The sequence below is a fragment of the Gordionus sp. m RMFG-2023 genome, chromosome 3, assembly GCF_954871325.1.
Source record: "Gordionus sp. m RMFG-2023 chromosome 3, tfGorSpeb1-WG-v2, whole genome shotgun sequence".
Taxonomy (NCBI): Eukaryota; Metazoa; Nematomorpha; class Gordioida; order Chordodea; family Parachordodidae; genus Gordionus; species Gordionus sp. m RMFG-2023.
In genome coordinates, this window is record NC_088777.1 from 14,860,639 (window position 1) to 14,879,222 (window position 18,584).

Genomic DNA, 18,584 nt, shown 5'->3' on the forward strand with positions numbered 1-18,584 from the left:
TGTATACATGTGAATTTATACCCAGCAAAAATAATTTTGTAAAGGTAAAGAAAAAAAAATAAAAAAAAATAAAAATTTACAATACCTAAAAAAACCAAAGATTTGTAATACACAAAAATTATCCTTGAAAAATTTATATTTAATTACGATGTTTTAAATAGTTTGGTGAAAATATAATTATATTAATTTTTTATAAAATAAATTATTTTACAATTTTAAATCTTTTACCTTTTTTTTCGAATTGAATTATAATGAAATAACAATATAAAATTTGTATATTTCTTAAAAATTAAAAAAAAAATTAAATAATTGATGAAAACCAGCCATTGCTGCGGCCACCGTGCGAAAGTTATAAAGAGATTAGCAGATGTCAATATTAAAAAAATTCAAAACACATTGAACCGAATAAAATCGGACACAGTTTTTGATATTTCTATTCCAGACTTGCCTACATTACCCCATTCATGGCATTCTAGTAGCAATGATTCGAGTTATAGCAAAAAGGATAAACAGTGTGTCCAAACGAAAACCAAAAAAACGGATCTATGCCCTAAATTTAAAAGGCAAATGAATAGGTTCGTGACGAGGGAAGTTGCGAGGAAAGAGTTATCCGCCAATCTTTACCGGCAAGGAATCAAATACGGGATTAGGGCTGCGAATAATTTCTACCGCCCAACGACTAAACAATTGAAACCCACGATCAAAGTATCTTCAAATAAAAAAGGTGTTACGATCATAAAAAGTCTACCCAATCAACTCGATTCGCCTAGATTGTGCGAATATAAGTATCCCAGTCGGTGCCATTCTTTGACAAAGCTAACAGAACAGGATACACATGATTTCTCTCACCCTAAATCTTCAAAATACTATCACTCTCAAATTCTTGACCGCCATCATTACCATGATCATAACGTAAGACTAACTTCCCTTATACCTCGTCGTAGTACCTTAATTAACCACAGAGTTCTTAGTCTGGATTCGATAGATCAAATAGAAAGACCTAAAATAAGATCATTCGAAGATCTGATAGAGACCGATTCGGAGTGGCACTCCGCCAATAACTTGGGAGATTTTGATGATTTTACGGAAGATGATACCTCTTTGTTGAGTAAATGGTCGGGGAGTAACCCAACTCTGTCCAAGAGTACTGTGTCCTCCATGGCTTCCTTAAACGGCGATGGCTCCATCCTTGTTTCGACTCCTATAAAATCCGATTATTTGAAAGAGCTGAACAGGATGCAAAGGAAATATCGCGATTTGAAACGCGATGCCAATACACTGGAAAAAGACTTAGAATCAGACGTTAAAAATGAGAATTCAGCCAAGGCTAGAACTATAAAGGATTTCAAAGAAGAACACTCAAGGCAAATTGCTAAGATAAAGAGAAATGGGAGAGGGGAAATGCTTAAGATGGTTAGTATTACATTACTAATGATATATTTTAGGAGTTTTTTTGATGAATTTGAGAATATATAATATTTTAAAAGACTTAATGATTATATTAAATAAAATTTCTTTTGACACTCGACTTTTTTATAGAAATTTTAAATTATTTTAATTACAAATAATGAATTAATTCAAGAATTATTGGGAATTAAATTAAACGAACTCATCCTAATATTAATTAATATAAAATAATGAATATAAAATATTGAGATATAAGAACTAAAAAAAATATTGTTCCAAATAAATGAAATAGGGCTATTATTGGTTCTCAGATCCTCAAGAGCTCAAATTATATAAAACCTGTGCTTTTTATTATCCTATTTATAAATAAATTTATAAATTATAAGAATTTTACATTCAATAACAAAACCTCATTATTAAAATATATTCCTAAAAATGAATTTTGTCCTAAATAAGGAAGTTTTGAAGGATGTAGGCGTTAACCCATCAGGAAAAATTATACTATGCTTGGCTTGATCCATTCATAATTAAGGATATATTTTTCGTATTTTTACTTTTCTAAACCTCATATATTTTTTTTCACTTTTCCTGAAAAAAATGATATCTTTTTTTATATCTATATAAAAAATTGTTACATTTTTTTTCATTTTTCTAACTATATAAAGCTTTCATTTTTATATCAAAAAATCTTTTTTGACATCTGAACTACAAATATGTATTTTGATTTAAAATTAATATTTTCGTATTATTTTACATGGAAATATACAAAAAATAGTATTATTAAAATCTGCTGAGATGCCATAAAAAGTAGATAATATCACTTTAGAAAAAATTGGTCCAATTTTTATAAATTTTATTAATGCTATAAACGTTATTTCAAAAAAGAAACGCGTTACTTGTTAAGTCTGAAAAAAGGAACGCATTACCTTTACTCGTTACCTTGTGAAAAAAGGAACGCACGTAACGGGTTACTCGTTACTTAAAAAATTAACAAAAATTTTTTTTATATATATATTATATAAATAAAAATATGCAAAATATAATATATAATAAGATATCTTTTTATAATAATTTTTTTTTATATAATTTATAAATAAAATCATACAAAAATAATATATTAGATAAGATATTTTTGTAATAATTTTTTATTTATTTTTAACAACAATTGATTTTTAAAATTTTGATCAGATAAACAAGAGAGCTGCGTGCTCAAGACAGCTTTAGCTGTTCTAAACACACGTGGCGCAGAGAATGGAAGGGTTCTATTATAATGGATCAATAAAAATTTTAATTGGGGAATTTATTAAAAATTAAAGAATTATCTTTATTTTGAAAAAAGCTTAGTTCATCGTCGAAAGTATCTACATTAGATTCTCATCCACTTTTTTAAATCTTTATTAGAAAATAATCTGTAGGGGAGACTGGAGTTAGTCAAACCGTTTTTTTAGAAAAATAATATATATTAGATACCTAAAACTATATTCTATAAAGGTGCCTTATAAAAATTTTTTAGAATATAATCATTTTTTTAAATTTTAGTTTTTGTAAAAGTGAAAATTTTGTTCAACAAGCCCCAATAGCGGGGTGAGGCAAACCCCTTGAAGGGGCTTCCTAAACCATTCGTTTTTTTAGACCATAATAAATTGAAATGCATTTTAATTTATTAATAATGATACGTATAGAATAATTTTATTGTTTTATTGTTCAAAATAACATAATACTAAAAATTAAGCTAATTATATATAAAAATAAAAATTTTATTTTATTTTATTTAATTTTAATAAACATTTTGGACATAAAAAAATAAAGATCTTAATTATGATTTCATAGCATAAATCCTAAATACCAATCATAAACAACCATGAAGTTGTCTTTTTAAGATTTTGAAATTTATTTCATTACTACTGTCATAATTGACGTGTATGGTTTATCAAGCCCCGCTAGCTCTAAATGACAAATCATGATTGAAATAATATCTAGATATAATAAATACCCATAAAACTTTCACAAATTATAGAAGAGTGTTTATCTTTGCTATAAAATTTAATTTACATATAAATGATTATATATATACTAGTAAATAGCCCGTCAAAAATGACGGGTGATGAAAATTTTCTTCTTACTTTTATGCATGTTACCTGTTATTTGAAAATAATATCCAATTTTTATTCTTCTTACCCCCTCATCCCTTCAGGCCAGGTTTAATCCATTAAAACTAAGTGCTATGGGTTTGAGTAAAAATAAATTTAAAGCATTTACTTGATAATACCAATATTAGTTGTTAAATATTACTGATTACTTATACCTAATATTTAATATTAAAAAAAATTCCCAGGCAAAGTCCAAAACCATATTAATTATGAAAAATTCTTCCAAGCCCAATGAAAGATCATAATAATTTTGGTAGTTAAGAACTGAAATAAAATATTTAAATAATCATAATGAATTTAAAAAATACAATCAAAATTCAGTTTCATGGGCCTTGGTTTTTTGATCAGGTCAAGCCCAGGCCTGCAAAAAAATTTGTTTTGGGCCAATGTCTGACCTATAATTAATAATAAAGAAATTCTCAAACATCCAAGCTCATAATAATTTTGAAAAATTTTCTCCAAGCCCAGCCCAATATAATTTATAAAAATATTTCCCAAGCCCAACCCATAATAATTTTATAGAAAAATTTTCTCAAACCTGGCCACCGATAGTAATTTAAATTTATTTCCAAGCCTGGAGATAGGTAAATCTCTAAAAACCATATCTATTTTTCAGTCTATTTTAACCCAGCTCACCCCAACAAAGGTCTAGCCATTAAGACTAAGAGTGAATACTATTTTTTTGAATAAAAATATATTTAAATTAGATTTTACCTGAGGGCCATTTAAATATTCTGTGTTAAATATTACACCTATGCCTAATATTAAAAAAATTTCCAAGCCAGGTCCTCGCACTTCGTTTTCTCAAACCCGCAAAAGACCATAATAATTTTGATAGTTGAGGACTGACATAATATATAAAAAGTCACAATGCATTTATAAATACAATCAGAATATGAAAGTTGCATGGGCCTTGGTTGATGCGGCCTTGCCATGTCTGCAAAAAAAATTTCAGACCAATCTATAACCCATATTTAAAATTCAAAAATCTTAAAGCACCTCTATTTTAAATTTTATCCAATATGATTTCCATCAGATTTTTAAATTTTGATATTTCTAATACATGCTCACAGTATACATTGCAACAATTTTACCTCTTTTACTCTTATATTTTAATATTTATATAAAATTTATTAATAAAGTATATTTAATACCATACACACAAACTAAATAATTACCCTTCAACCCATGGTTTTTTGATCAGGCCTGGCTATGTCTGCAAAAAAAATTTCAGACCAATCTATAACCCATATTTGAAATTCAAAAATCTTAAAGCACCTCTATTTTAAATTTTATTCAATATAATTTAAATCACATTTTTAAATTTTGATATTTCTAATACATGCTCACAGTATACATAACAATTTTACCTCTTTTACTCTTAAATTTTAATATTTATATAAAATTTATTAATAAAGTATATTTAATACCATATAACTAAATAATTACCCTTCAACATCTATATAATTAATATTTTAAATTTAATTATGTTCAAATTGGTGCCTGCGTGAAACTTTTATATATATAATTAATATTTTAAATTTATTCATATTCAAGTTGGTGCATGCGGTAAAGCATATGCCTTTGAAACGGGAGGCTCGAGTTTGATTCTCGAAGAGAGAAAAAAATAACATTACACTATATAGTCTCCTTAAATTTAAAATACATTAGGGAGATACGAAAACGATCGTCTTATGTTTATGGAGATTATATATATTAGTTTTAATAAAAATTAAATTCTATCATTTGAAAATTTCATTAAAATTTTATTTCTTAAAATAAAATTTTTAATAATTAATTATTTCAAAAATTTTTATGTCTATAGATGTTAACTAATAAAAACAATATTAGGATAAAATTTTAACCTTCTGTTTTAAGACTAAGTGGTTTGCCATGCCCCGGAGTTTACCTAACCCCAGTCTCCCCTACGTGTGCTGTTTTTTAAAGTAAACAAGTCTGCCTTTCCATTATCGGGATCTTTTCTCAAAAAGGAAATAAGTAAGCTTCCTTCCTTCGCTGACATCTACTTTTATGGGGGCCAATCTCATTTAAATAGCGGGTGAATTGTTGCAATAATATATATTCATAAAATATTATAAAAATATAAATTGTGAACAATACTTCAACTGTATGCCTTTTATCTTTATCTTGCATATTTGCAATAATAAGTAGCTTATAAAGTGAAATTATTTCAAGACATTTTTTTTAATATAATAATAGTTATCATAGGAGTTCTAAAATTGAAAGAGCCATAGGAACAGGTTCCATGACCTATAAAATCATATATATAGCCATAAAATATTCGTCTATGAACGACTTGTCATTATTTAAAAATCTCTATAATTTGGATTTATCACAAGATTCGTCAACTTTGTGGCCATTCTCCTCCTTAATTTGGCTATATTAATTTCACAGAGTTATACAAAGAGTTCATCTTGTTATAATAAGTTAAATCAGATATCCCATTTTTTCCTTAACAATGGCTGCACAGTTTGAAGTATGATGTTTATTCTACATAGAGATTAAAATATTTGAGTTGGGACATAATTTACACTTACAAGTTGTAAACTTTTTACCCTTAGACATAATATTTTTTATAAAATAAATCATAATATTAACAAGTACATAAATTTACATACATTGATTGATTCAATAAATTAGATTAACAACTTGACTGAAATTTATTTTAAATTAAAAATGAAGAAATTTGGTGGTTGATGTGAATTAAAAACTCGGCTTAAATTATTTATAGAATTTTTAAAAAAAATAAAGTAATTTCATAATATGTTTTCCCCATATTTTTTTAGAAAACATTTAAAGTAACTAGTAATTTTGCATTATATTCAAGAACTCGTTACCTCTTGAAGAAGATAACGAAAAGCGTTCCTTTCTTCAAAAAAATTAAAGCCGTTAATAATGACGTTACTATTTTGACGTTATTTTACAGCACTAGGTTTTTTAACATAATTTTATATAAGGAGCTTTTGGCCTGACGGACCTCTAAAGAGCCATGTATTAAAAATGTATAAGATTTTATTATTTATATAATATCTAATATATATAATCTCCATGATCAAAACATGATCTTTTTCGTATCTTCCTAATAAAATTTAAGGAGAGGAGACTATAGTGTAATGTTATATTTTTTTGCCGTTTATTACCATACTAGCTGACGGGGTTGAAGGGTAATTATTTAGTTTGTGTGTATGATACTATATTTTATTAGAAATTTTTATATAAATATTATAATTTAGGAGAAAAAGAGGTAAAATTGTTGCAATGTATACCGTGAGCATGTATTAGAAATATCAAAATTTAAATTTATGATGGAAATTATATTGGATAAAATTTTAAATAGATATGCTTTAAGATTTAATTTTAAATATGGGTTATATATTGGCCTGAAATTTTTTTTTTGCAGACATAGCCAGGCCTGATCAAAAAACCAAGTCCCATGCAACTTTCATAAAATTTTGCCATTTATTTTTATTGTAATTTAATAAAAATGTCTTATTTTAATTTTATATTTAGAATAAAATTTAGCTTTGTGATAGAAATCATATTGGGTAAAATATAAAATAGAAATGCTTGAAAATTTTTAAATTTGAAATATGGGCTAGACATTGGCTTGAAAATTTTTTTGCAGAAATCGCCAGGCCAACCAAGCCCATGAAACTTTTATATTCTGATTTTATTTTAAAATGAATTATGAATTTTATATATTTTATTTCAGTTTTCAACTAACAAAATTATTATGGTCTATGGCGGGCTTGAGAAAATTTTTCCAACAATATGGTTTTCAGAGATTTACCTATCTCCAGGCTTGGGAAAAAATTACAAAATTATTGTGGTTTGGCCAGGTTTGAGAAAAAAAATTTCAGGCCAATGTCGGGTCCATATTTAAAATTAAAAAATTTTCAAGCATATTTATTTTAAATTTTACCCAATATTATTTCTATCACAAATTTAAATTTTATTCTAAATATAAAATTAAATTTAAGATATTGTTATTAAATTACAATAGAAATAAATGAAATATAAAATTAAATTTAAGACATTGTTATTAAATTAAAATAGAAATAAATGGCAAAATTTTATGAAAGTTGCATGGGACTTGGTTTTTTGACCAGGCCTGGCTATGTCTGCAAAAAAAATTTTGAGGCCAATGTCTAGCCCATATTTAAAATTCAAAAATTTTGAAGCATCTCTATTTTTAATTTTACCCAATATGATTCCTATCACAAATTTAAATTTTGATATTTCTAATACCCTTAATGCTCACGGGTTACATTGCAACAATTTTACCTCTTTTTCTCCTAAATTTTAATATATAGGCATATTTAGTACCATTAAATAAACTAACTATTTACCCCTCGACCCCGTCATTCTTGACAGGTTATTAACTAGTAGCTTTATAATTGAATAAAAAAATTCCTTAAGAAAAAATATCATACAGGTTTTTAAAATTAGTATAAGGATTGTGTTACATTAGGACCACGTTTTTAATCAAGGGCACTGAAATGTTTATATACTTAAATTAGTAATATATAAAAACAAAATTTAATGGGATATTTGTTTTCCTGATAGTGACATAGCATAATAAAAACCAATATTTAAAATGGAAAATAAAATTGGCTTATGTCCCGAAATTTTTTTCCTACAAGGGTTCAATTCTACCAATCACATTTAACCTATTTAATCCCATGGAGTCCTTTTTCAGAGGCATATGACTTTAATAAAAATTCACCTTTAATCTAATTTGTATTGTCTCTTAAAATCACCATATGACTAAAAAAAGTTATATACAGTAAAGTATTATGTATATTTTACCTACCAAGAAAACCTGAAATTTAGTTAGATATAACGAACCTTAACTATATTTCATTGCCTGATATAGTTTTATATTAAATAATTAACTATATCCGGAATTCTTTTGAAGTATTTTATTTTTAATAATTTAACTTAATTTAAAAAAAAAAATTCTATCACAAATTATATTATAAATAATTAAATTAATAATCATTTCAATTGATATAAATTGAACTCTACTTATGGCATATATGAAAAAGGACAGAGTAAACAAAATTTAGTTACAAATAACGAGTTAACTAAAAAAACCGAATAATTTAATAGTCAGAAAGGCCATGGCCAGACTTACAAAGTTGGCTAACAATAACCCCAAATAAGAAGGTATATTTTTGAAAAAGTTTATAATAAATTGATTGACAAAGATAATAAAAATTATAATTATAAATGTCTCAAAAATAAAAAAAATATAACCAATTGATGAATTTCCATAATATATAGGATAAAATGAATAAGTAATTATCAAAACACAATTCTAATACTCTAATATTATCGCATAACATTCCTGTAAAATATCAATTTAAACTTACTCTTCACATTTAAAAATGAAAGCTAATAAAAAGATAAATTGATAATATGATACTAAAACCTATGTAGTCAAGGTAGGTGGTTAGGGGGGGGGGCCTAAAAAAAATTCTACATAATATGCAAAAGTAGGCCCGGCCCGAATCCGGATATTTTTTAAGAAAATTCGAGTCGGGTCGGGCCTAAAATTTTTTTATAAAATATATCTAAATTTATCAATTTTATGTTGAATTTTTTATGTAAAATAAAAATATGTGATTTTATTTATAGAAAGTAGACGCCATATAACATATATCGTTTATTTTGAGTAATTATAAGAATTAATTTCTACATTTAAATAAATTCGGGCCGGGCCGGCAAAATTTTTTTAAAAAAATTTCGGGTTCGGGCCGGGCCGGACAAAGCATTATAAAAAAATTTCGAGCCGGGCCGGGCTTGAAAAATTAGGCCCGATGCAGATCACTAATATGTATACCTGGGTGTCGAATGAAAGCTAACAACAAAGTAAATTGACTACATTGATTCAATATTCAATGTCACCAGGGTATTTGTTGGGGGGGGGGGGGTGGGTAATTTTTCAAATATAATATATCAACATGGGGTATCAAATAAAAGTTAATACAAAGATCAATTGATTACATTGATGTCCATTTCTTCAGATTGGGTATGGTAAGGTTGGGAGTTTAAAATACCCTAAATATGGGTATCAAATGAAAGCGAATAAAGAGATCGATTGATTACATTGATGCTTATCACTCTATGTCTTCAGGGTGATTGCATGGGGGGGGGGGGGTCATAAAGATTTTGGCATAACATAGATCAATTATGGATAATGATAACTCTATTATTCAGGGTAGGATTGAGTAGCTAAAAAATTCTAACAAAAATTCTAAAATAAATTTTGATATTCGTATCAAAAGTTAATAAAGATCTTAGCATGCAATTTTGCTCATCACTATGTCTTTTTAGGGGAATTTTAACTTTCTAACATTTCAAAGATGGGTATTACTATTATGTGACGGATTTATTGATGAATATGTTAAATATCACTCAGGTTTTAGGGGGATTGAACTGGACGAGATCGATTTATAATAATATGACCTGATTCTCAAATTAAAATGTATACATTTTTTGTACATGTTATTTATCATTCTAGGTCTTAAAGGTATTAGAAGTAACACATACACAAGTAAAAAATTTATTTTAAATTTCATAATATTTTTTTATTATAAATAAATTTTATTATAATAATTTTAATTAGAAATCAGGGATTTTAAGAATATATATTGAAATTCCATCAGTCAAAAACAAAGATTTTTTAGCATTATTTGTTCTTACTCCTTTTCTTTTATTTCATATAAAGATGCCGTTTGCGGCCATGGTTAGTTTGCAATATATTAATCTAAAGGCTAGTACCAATAGATGCTTGCACATATATTTTCTTTGAAAGGATTTACAGATACAAGTTCCTATTTTCTAGTCCATTTTCTGTTTTGGTAGTCTAACTTTGTAAAATTCATTTACACTTTAAAAAACTATTATTTATATAATAATCATCTTCAATAACCCTTTTTCCTTTCTATCTTTAAGGTATAAATTTATCGATAAATTGAACAGGTCTTTATTATAGCATACTCAATAAAATTTATGTAGGCCAAAACTTCATTTGAATAATATTTGATCGAGTTTAACATGCAATATTGTTCTAAAGGGCTTGTACTTATTGTTACTGGCCCATATTTTTTCCTTCATTAAATAAATAAAATTGTTGATTTGATTATCTTAAACTCTCTAAATTTCTTCTATTCGATATGAGAATAAAGAAGGGTTTTGTGACTATTTTGTATTAATGAATCTACATATTCTTTAATCTCACATCTCAACCTATGACTAATGGAAAGTGTTTGATGATCCTGTTATTGATATGTTTTGAATAAGAAAATGTCATCTGAACAGAAATATATCGTAAATATAACATTGGCTTGACATTGTTTTCCACTATAAGAAGCCAGTAATATGCATGAACTCCTTCTATTGGATTAGTTTTGTAATATCTAGATCATAATTTTGATTCCTCAATCAATTTTTCGACCTTCTCTTTAGATTTAAATACGTTGTTTTTTCCAGTCTTTATTTTTACATTTCATAAGACGTTGGCTTTCACCAACTTGAGAAACATTGTCTTCTTCAGGATGAATAATAATTATCTATACATTTCATGATTATGATTATATTATTTAGAAATTAAACTTAAATATTTTAATGATATTGACTTTCACAATAATAATAATTTGCCAGCCAAAAATTTAAAACTAAAATTAAATAAAAACGCTTGTTAAATTTATTTATATTTTATATGAACAGCACCTTATATCCCGAATAATAATTAATAGAAATTTGGAAAAAAGGAAATTTAATTTTTTTAATGGATTTGAAATATTTTAATTTTTTACGTTCAATTTTCATATCTTTTAAAATAGGTTTTATATGAAGTTATAAATATAATATTTGGAATGTTTTTGCCCAATTTTTATTTAGCCAAACCCATATTTACAAATATAAATAAGCTCTAGTAACCAATGATTTCTATTCAGAGAAACCGGCAAGAACTACAACAACGGGGGGAGGTGTATGGCATAATATTGTCTTTGAAATTAGAGGGTGCAGATTCAGTGAGTATTTCTGATTCTGAGCATTTAATATTTTTTTCTGATAGATTCATTTTTTATTATGAGCGTTTCAGTTTTATACCTGCGCATGAGCATAAGTAATTTTGAGCATTCAGTTTTTCTGAGCATTAATTTATTTTGAACGTTGTTTAAGGATTTTAAATTCTAAGCTATAAAATAAGAGCCTTTTAAAAAAATGTTATAAAAAAGTCTCCGAAATTTTAATGTTTAAACCAGAAAGAATTATATAATAACGATAAAAAAATATTTTTAAGGTAAATAATATAATGATATAATACAACAAAGGGCCTTATAAAAAAAATTTCATTTTAATGTCTTAATAAAAATAAATTATATATATACATTTTTTTTTCAAGATTGGAGTTGCCCATTAAACTATTTTTTAAAAGGTATATGTTTTTCTTTTTCCTTTTGATAATATCTGTCTATAAAATTTAAAATGGCTTAAATTTATTTTTTTTATTGCTTAATTGCTCTATGAACAATAATGTTACTTATTTATTTTGTAAATTATTTTCCCTCTTTTTTTTTTAAAAAAAGTCATTATTTATCATTCGGATGCTCTGTTGTGTAAAAAAAAAGATGGTAGTTCAGTTACAGGACAACTTAATTTACTTTAAGATTAATTGAGAATTATGAATTGATATAAAAGTTACTACATGATATGAGGATTTAAAAAAATGAAATATAAAAATGGTTATTCTATAGAAACGAAAGTGACTTAACTAATTATGTTTTATACCAATTGTTATATCTCACTATGGACATATGTCAAAAAAAAAAAAAAAAATTTATGCATAATTTTTGGGAACTTGTCGTCTCCCACCCATAATTTTTTTTTAACAAACTATTTAAAGATGTGAAAAAAAAACTAATTTATAATAGGATATAAAAGAAAGCAGATAATTTAGGGTTCAAAAACTAATTTAATGTAGAAAAAATCTTATTAATTTTTTTTAATTGGGAATTTTATTTTCGGAGTTATTTTTCCGGGTTTTTTTTCTAGATTACCCGTTAAAAAGAAATTCAACGTGTTAACCAGAGGCCTGAAAACGGTTCGATTTAGGTGATTTTAAATTAAGATTTTGGCCAAAATAATATTATGCAAGCCTCTAGATTTCGTTAACAGAAGTTCAACCCTTTCTGCCACCTATGAGAAAAATCTCTAGGCTTGATATTTTTTAACTAAATATTGGGTTACCTTTTTAAAAAAATCGAACTGCAAACAACTCTAGCCCATGTATTAAAAAGAGAGAAAAAAATTATTACAAACCCAGACAAGGACCTATAAATATTATTTTATTTATTGGCCGATTTTTTCTAAAAATATTTAAATTATATCAACGAATTGGTGGAAAATGTGGGAAAATTTTATAATGGGTCATTTATTCTGCTCCAATTTCCCTTCGAAATATAATTTACAAAATACAAGCCAAAGATTATCGAAAATAAACAACATATTAAAAATCCAGGCCTAACTATAAAAGGGTCAAAAATTTTAACAAAGTTCGGGTTGGGTTTGAAAATAAAAAATTAGGAACGGGTGTTAATTTTTATTTTTAAAGAACCGGAGTCGAAAATAATTTAAAAAAAAAATTTTTTTGGCCTTTCCATTTTTATAGTGTTAAGTATGAAAGGAGTGTATTGTACATAAGATTCTAATAATTTTCACCTATCCTATATTATGATGATGGAATCTCTATAGGGGTAAAAAGGGCAGATGTGTATTCTACTTTTCTGCTGAGATCCCGTACCCCCATTTTTATGAGATGATTCCGAAATTTAGGTGATTCTGACCTAATATTTTTTTTCTCAATGGCGTCGCAATTATATTGTCTATTCGTTATTATAGTTCTGCCCTAATTCATATAAGGATGTTCATAAACTTCCAACGCTAATTATCCTTCTTGATTTATTCTTCTCTAATACCATCTCGGGGTTCCAGTTTTAACAATTTCAAATGATCCCTAATAAAATATTGCTATTTCTTCCCAATCCACCTTTAAATCCTTCACGTCAATATGTCCAAACCATCTTGACCGGTTCTAAAATTTATTTTAGAAAAGTATAATTTTATCTCTCTTTTTCTCTCTCTAAATTCAAGCAATTATATATATTGCCAGGGAAAGTGCGCATATGACTGATAAATAAGACTATATATATTAAAAGGAACAGGAATAAGGAATTACTATCGAACCAATCAAATTGAAAGTGTGGTGATTCAAACTCATTCCTTTTACCACAAATTTGGAGATAAAATAATTCGGGATAGTGTGTTCCCGGGGTAGGTATTTCCTTCTCGAATAATTTAAAAATTAATAAAGTTTAAGTTTTGAAATTTAAGCCAAATATGTATTTTAATAAGGTGCTTAAGTAGGTCCAAAAATGTTTCGGACAAAATTGTTCATGAAAAATTTTAAATGTAAATTTAAATTTTAACATACCAAAAGTAACTTTTTAAAATATTAGATTTTCACTAATAACTTTTTTTATAAACGTTGTTTAGACTTAATATTAATTCTATATGATAAAGAAATATATATTTTATCATATATAAAAATATTGACAAAATTTATGGTAATTTAAAATTTTAAAATTAAATTATGAAGACCTGAGGCAGGATTTGGCGGGTACATATTAGCCATTTATGAGCAGGGATTATTTTGAATAAAAAAAATCCAACTAAATTTATAAAACATTAGAAGTCACTAGTTTGTCTAGGACCACTAATGACAACATGAAGATGATTGACTTATTTTTTGTAATTATATGACAGATTTAAGTGACAATAAATACTTCCGGGTGAGATAAACATATTTGACAATTTATTTTTATTAATTTACTTAGAATCAACACTTTTATATAAAAAAAATTTAAAAATCTAAAAATAGAAAAGCGCTATGACACGTAACGTGAAAGGATAATAGATACCCCGGGTGTTTTTCATAGAACTTAAATTTTCTTTTTAAAATTCGCATTAATTAAAAACTAAATGATTTTTTTCTTAAATATTAATTTCTAGCGTAGAGATATATATAAAGAATCAAATTACGTTATAACATTTTAGAAAAATTGCTCTGTCAATTTTTTATAGCACTTCAATTTTTTATGGACAAACTGTCCTCGGTCGCCCCTCTATATGGATTTCATATGCTGAAAAATGATCCGTAAGATGCCGAACAGATATATTTTAATTTTTTTAATGATCAAGGCTGTAGAAAAAATTTACATACCTTGACAGAACTTTTTTATAAAGAAATCGGGATAAAAAAATTTTTTTAAGGGCCGAAAATTTTTTTGAAAAAAAAATAATGGGCCCGGGCTGAACAAAATTTAAAAAAAAAATCCGGGCCGGGTCGGCAAATGATATCTCTGCATCTCTGATATATTTATTAGCATGACAAAAAGGAGCCAATTAGATTTAAGGTGGCATGAAATTGTTATCATGGTTGGGTCCGAACCCATCCTCTATATCTTCGCAATTGGGGTGGAACAGTGACTTAACTCAAGGAGAAGTATTAGGGTCATTGGATGGGTGTTAATAAGCTTCTGCTTATCATGTGACATCATCCATTTTCATAACTTCTTGACTAAAACAATTAAATTAAAATAATAATTTTTTTTATATCTAATCAATCAATTATTAAAATCGAGACAATCAAAAATAAATTATTTTTTTTTCATATCTGTTTGACATCTTCAAAGAAATTGACAAATTTTTACATAATCTTTAACAATTTTTAACAATTAAACGGAAGAATTTACGTATATTTAATCAATTAAAAATATAATAATCTATTGCAAAAATGCTGATAAATTTAATTACCTTTGATTTGGAAAAAAACAAGAGTTTATTATAAAAGTGTTATTGATTGATAACTTTAAACTCATAGAGGATGAGGAATAATAAGTAAATGAAAACACCAAAATTTTCAAATATCTATCATAAATATTACATAGGAGCAGAATATTAATTAGACGATGAGTTAATAATATTAACATAATGTTAATGAGAATAATCATAATTGCTAGTTTTTTATTATAATTATTTTTTTATTCTCCTTCTTCTTCTCTCTTTTCCTTTTTTTCCCTTTTAAACGAAAATCGGATAAAAAAAAATATATGATTATTTAAAGTTTAGTATTTTAAATTAAATTTATACTAAAATTTATTTTTAAGATTGAAATTTTTATCAAAATTCTTGTCGATTTTTTTTATCAATTAAATACCACTTAATCATCATTCCTCATATAATGTAATCTAATATTTTATAAATCTTTCGATACGATATTGCAAAAATTAATATATTTTTTGTCACGTTTAATTTTTTCTTATATTGCGGAAATAAATCCTCCTAATCTTAAAGGAAGCTTCATAATAAAACAACTGGGAAAAATGGTAATGCATTCTATTTTCAATGATTATTTCATCAAAAACAGGTATATAATGAATATTTTTCATTATAGAAGATTTATATATTATATTTTCCTAAAATGTAGAAATCTGGTATCTCATTGGAATTGTTAATATTAGTGAAGATCGCGGTCTATCTCTGGGCCCGAACCGAACCACAGTTCTCAAAAGATCGGTCCAAACCGTGGTTTTAAATTAAAAGACTAGTCCGGACCGATGTTTTCAAAAAGACAGATTCTTTAATCGCTTCAGTCACGATTTAAGAACGATAGGACTGGACCGGACTGTTGTCCTTTTAATAATCATATATTTAGAAAAATATGAGATAGACAGGTTTAAATTAGTGGCATAACTAGCTTTTCAACTATGAGAGAGGGGCTCACTTAAAAAAGTTTGATTGTCACATTAATTTTGATTATGGATTAAATTTTTTTTCAAGCGATTATAAATTAAACGGAAACGTAAATAAAAATTTTTTTGAAGGAATTATATTCTAATTAATTATAATTTATAGCGTTGATTTATTTTAAAATAATTCTTAATAAATACTAAAATGTTCATAAAACCGAGTATTACAAATAAAATATTTTAATATATATGGTATGACTATTGTAGTATATCATTTGTATCAGAGGCATTTATAGGGTCCGGTCTGGCCTAGCCCGTTCCAAATTAAATAAAAAATTATATAGCCGGGATTTTTTAAAATTTGATCATTCAAAGGGGAAATTGAAAATATGATAATCCAATTAAATATTAAATGGTCCTTCTTTTAAATTTAATTTTTAAAAATTTAATTATTTTCGGGGCACATGTTTTGAGTATGCTGAGTTAAATTCAGCCATCATTTCTTTGGTTATAATTACAATTTTTATTATACCCCTCATATTCATGGCCACCCGTCAAATTATAAATGTTAATTAAATAAATAAAGTAACTATAGTTATTTTTATTTTAAAATATTAATTTTATTGTTTTTCAATATGAATTCGATATTTTGTAGAGATCCGCAAAGGTCAAAATTTTAAACCTGGTCCGGAATGTTTAAAAATTATTTCGAATAATTTTGGTTGTATTTTGTAAATTGTTTCAAAAATAAACTGAAAATATAAGCAGTAAATGAATATTAAAAACGACAAATTATATATTTTACCAAAATTTTCCAATTATTAATTGATATATATTTTGATATATTTTTTTATAACCCGGACTTGCCCACCCGGATTTTGAAAAAAAATTTTCACCAAGTTTGTTGTAAGAAAAAATTACGGCAGGGCTTTTTCCATTATTTCAAGACCACGTACTTTTGTGCCCCCTAAAATATACAATCAAATTTATAGTGAAGTTTCAATATATTTGTAAAATTGGAGAAGGAAAAAATCCACATTATTTTTTTTTATCAAATAAACTTTTTTTTGGATTATATTTTAGAATCGATATATCGTAAACCATTCAGTAGAAAAAATTGAAGTCTAAATAGAACTTATATTGAGCAGTTTTATGGATGTCTAAGATAAGCCTCTCCTTTGACATTTGGCCAGATTACATTTTTTGAAAGAAATCATTTTGGTTTTACACTTTTTTTTAAAAAAACAAACTTAATTCTTAAAAATTTCTATTATATTCATTAATTTTTTAAAAATATGATTTTTACTATTTTAAATTTTTGGGGAGAAGGACGTGAGGATGGGGCGTAGTGGAGATTTTTTTTACTAAAACTTTTTTAAAAAATTCTAAAAAATTTAAACCTATCAGAAGTTTTTTAATTTTAATAAAATCGTATTTTATATTTTTTAAGAATTATATTTACATGTTTTTATTTTTATATTAAAAAAAAAGTTTGTCTTCTTTTTCAATAAAGTTTTAAAAATTTGCCAATCGAATTTTTTGATATTTTGGACACAGCCTAAAATAATATTTATGACAATATTGCGAGGATGACCTTAAACCCCCCCCCCCCCCCACCCCCGGCAATACCTGTTACAAGATTTCAAAACAACAATGAAATGTTTAAATATTAAAAAATTAAATTGATTCTAAAATATTTAATATAGCATATTTATTTTGGACTATGCTTAGGCCCCCGCCTACCCTCATGTTTTATTTTCCATCTGAGATATGAACGTTTAAATATAGCCTCTGCTTGTATTATATGGGGAGATTCAGTCGCCACATAGAAATGAAATCAATAATATCCAATAAATTGAATTTGGTTAATTATCGCAACTAGACCGATTCTTTACCTGACAAAAAAGCAAGATGATCTTCCAGCCTTTCTTATATCCTGGTTTGAGAAATCGTCTAATTTGGGATTTTATGTGTTTCCAGTTTTTTTAACCAAACTATAGACTCTTAATTAAAAAATTAGAAATAGAATGATCTTACATTATTTCACCCTGTTGTTATTTCAACAAAGAGGCTCTTAGATATTCAAGGCTTTAAGTTCCTTAAAATTTCATATAGGAAAATAATTCAAAGTGCTCCGAGGAAACATTTAAGTTCTTTAATATTTCTTTAAATTGTAATTCATATT

The 18,584-nt window shown here is 26.2% G+C and overlaps 1 protein-coding gene across 1 annotated transcript in view; it reads left to right on the forward strand.

Moving 5' to 3' along the window:
• Positions 1-312: 312 nt before the first annotated feature.
• LOC135926752 (repetitive organellar protein-like) overlaps positions 313-18,584 on the forward strand; it is a 40,688-nt gene continuing 22,416 nt past the window's right edge. The window contains exon 1 of the mRNA XM_065462683.1: positions 313-1,413. Coding sequence (XP_065318755.1) covers positions 313-1,413 — 1,101 coding nt within the window. The remainder of the gene's footprint in view (positions 1,414-18,584) is intronic.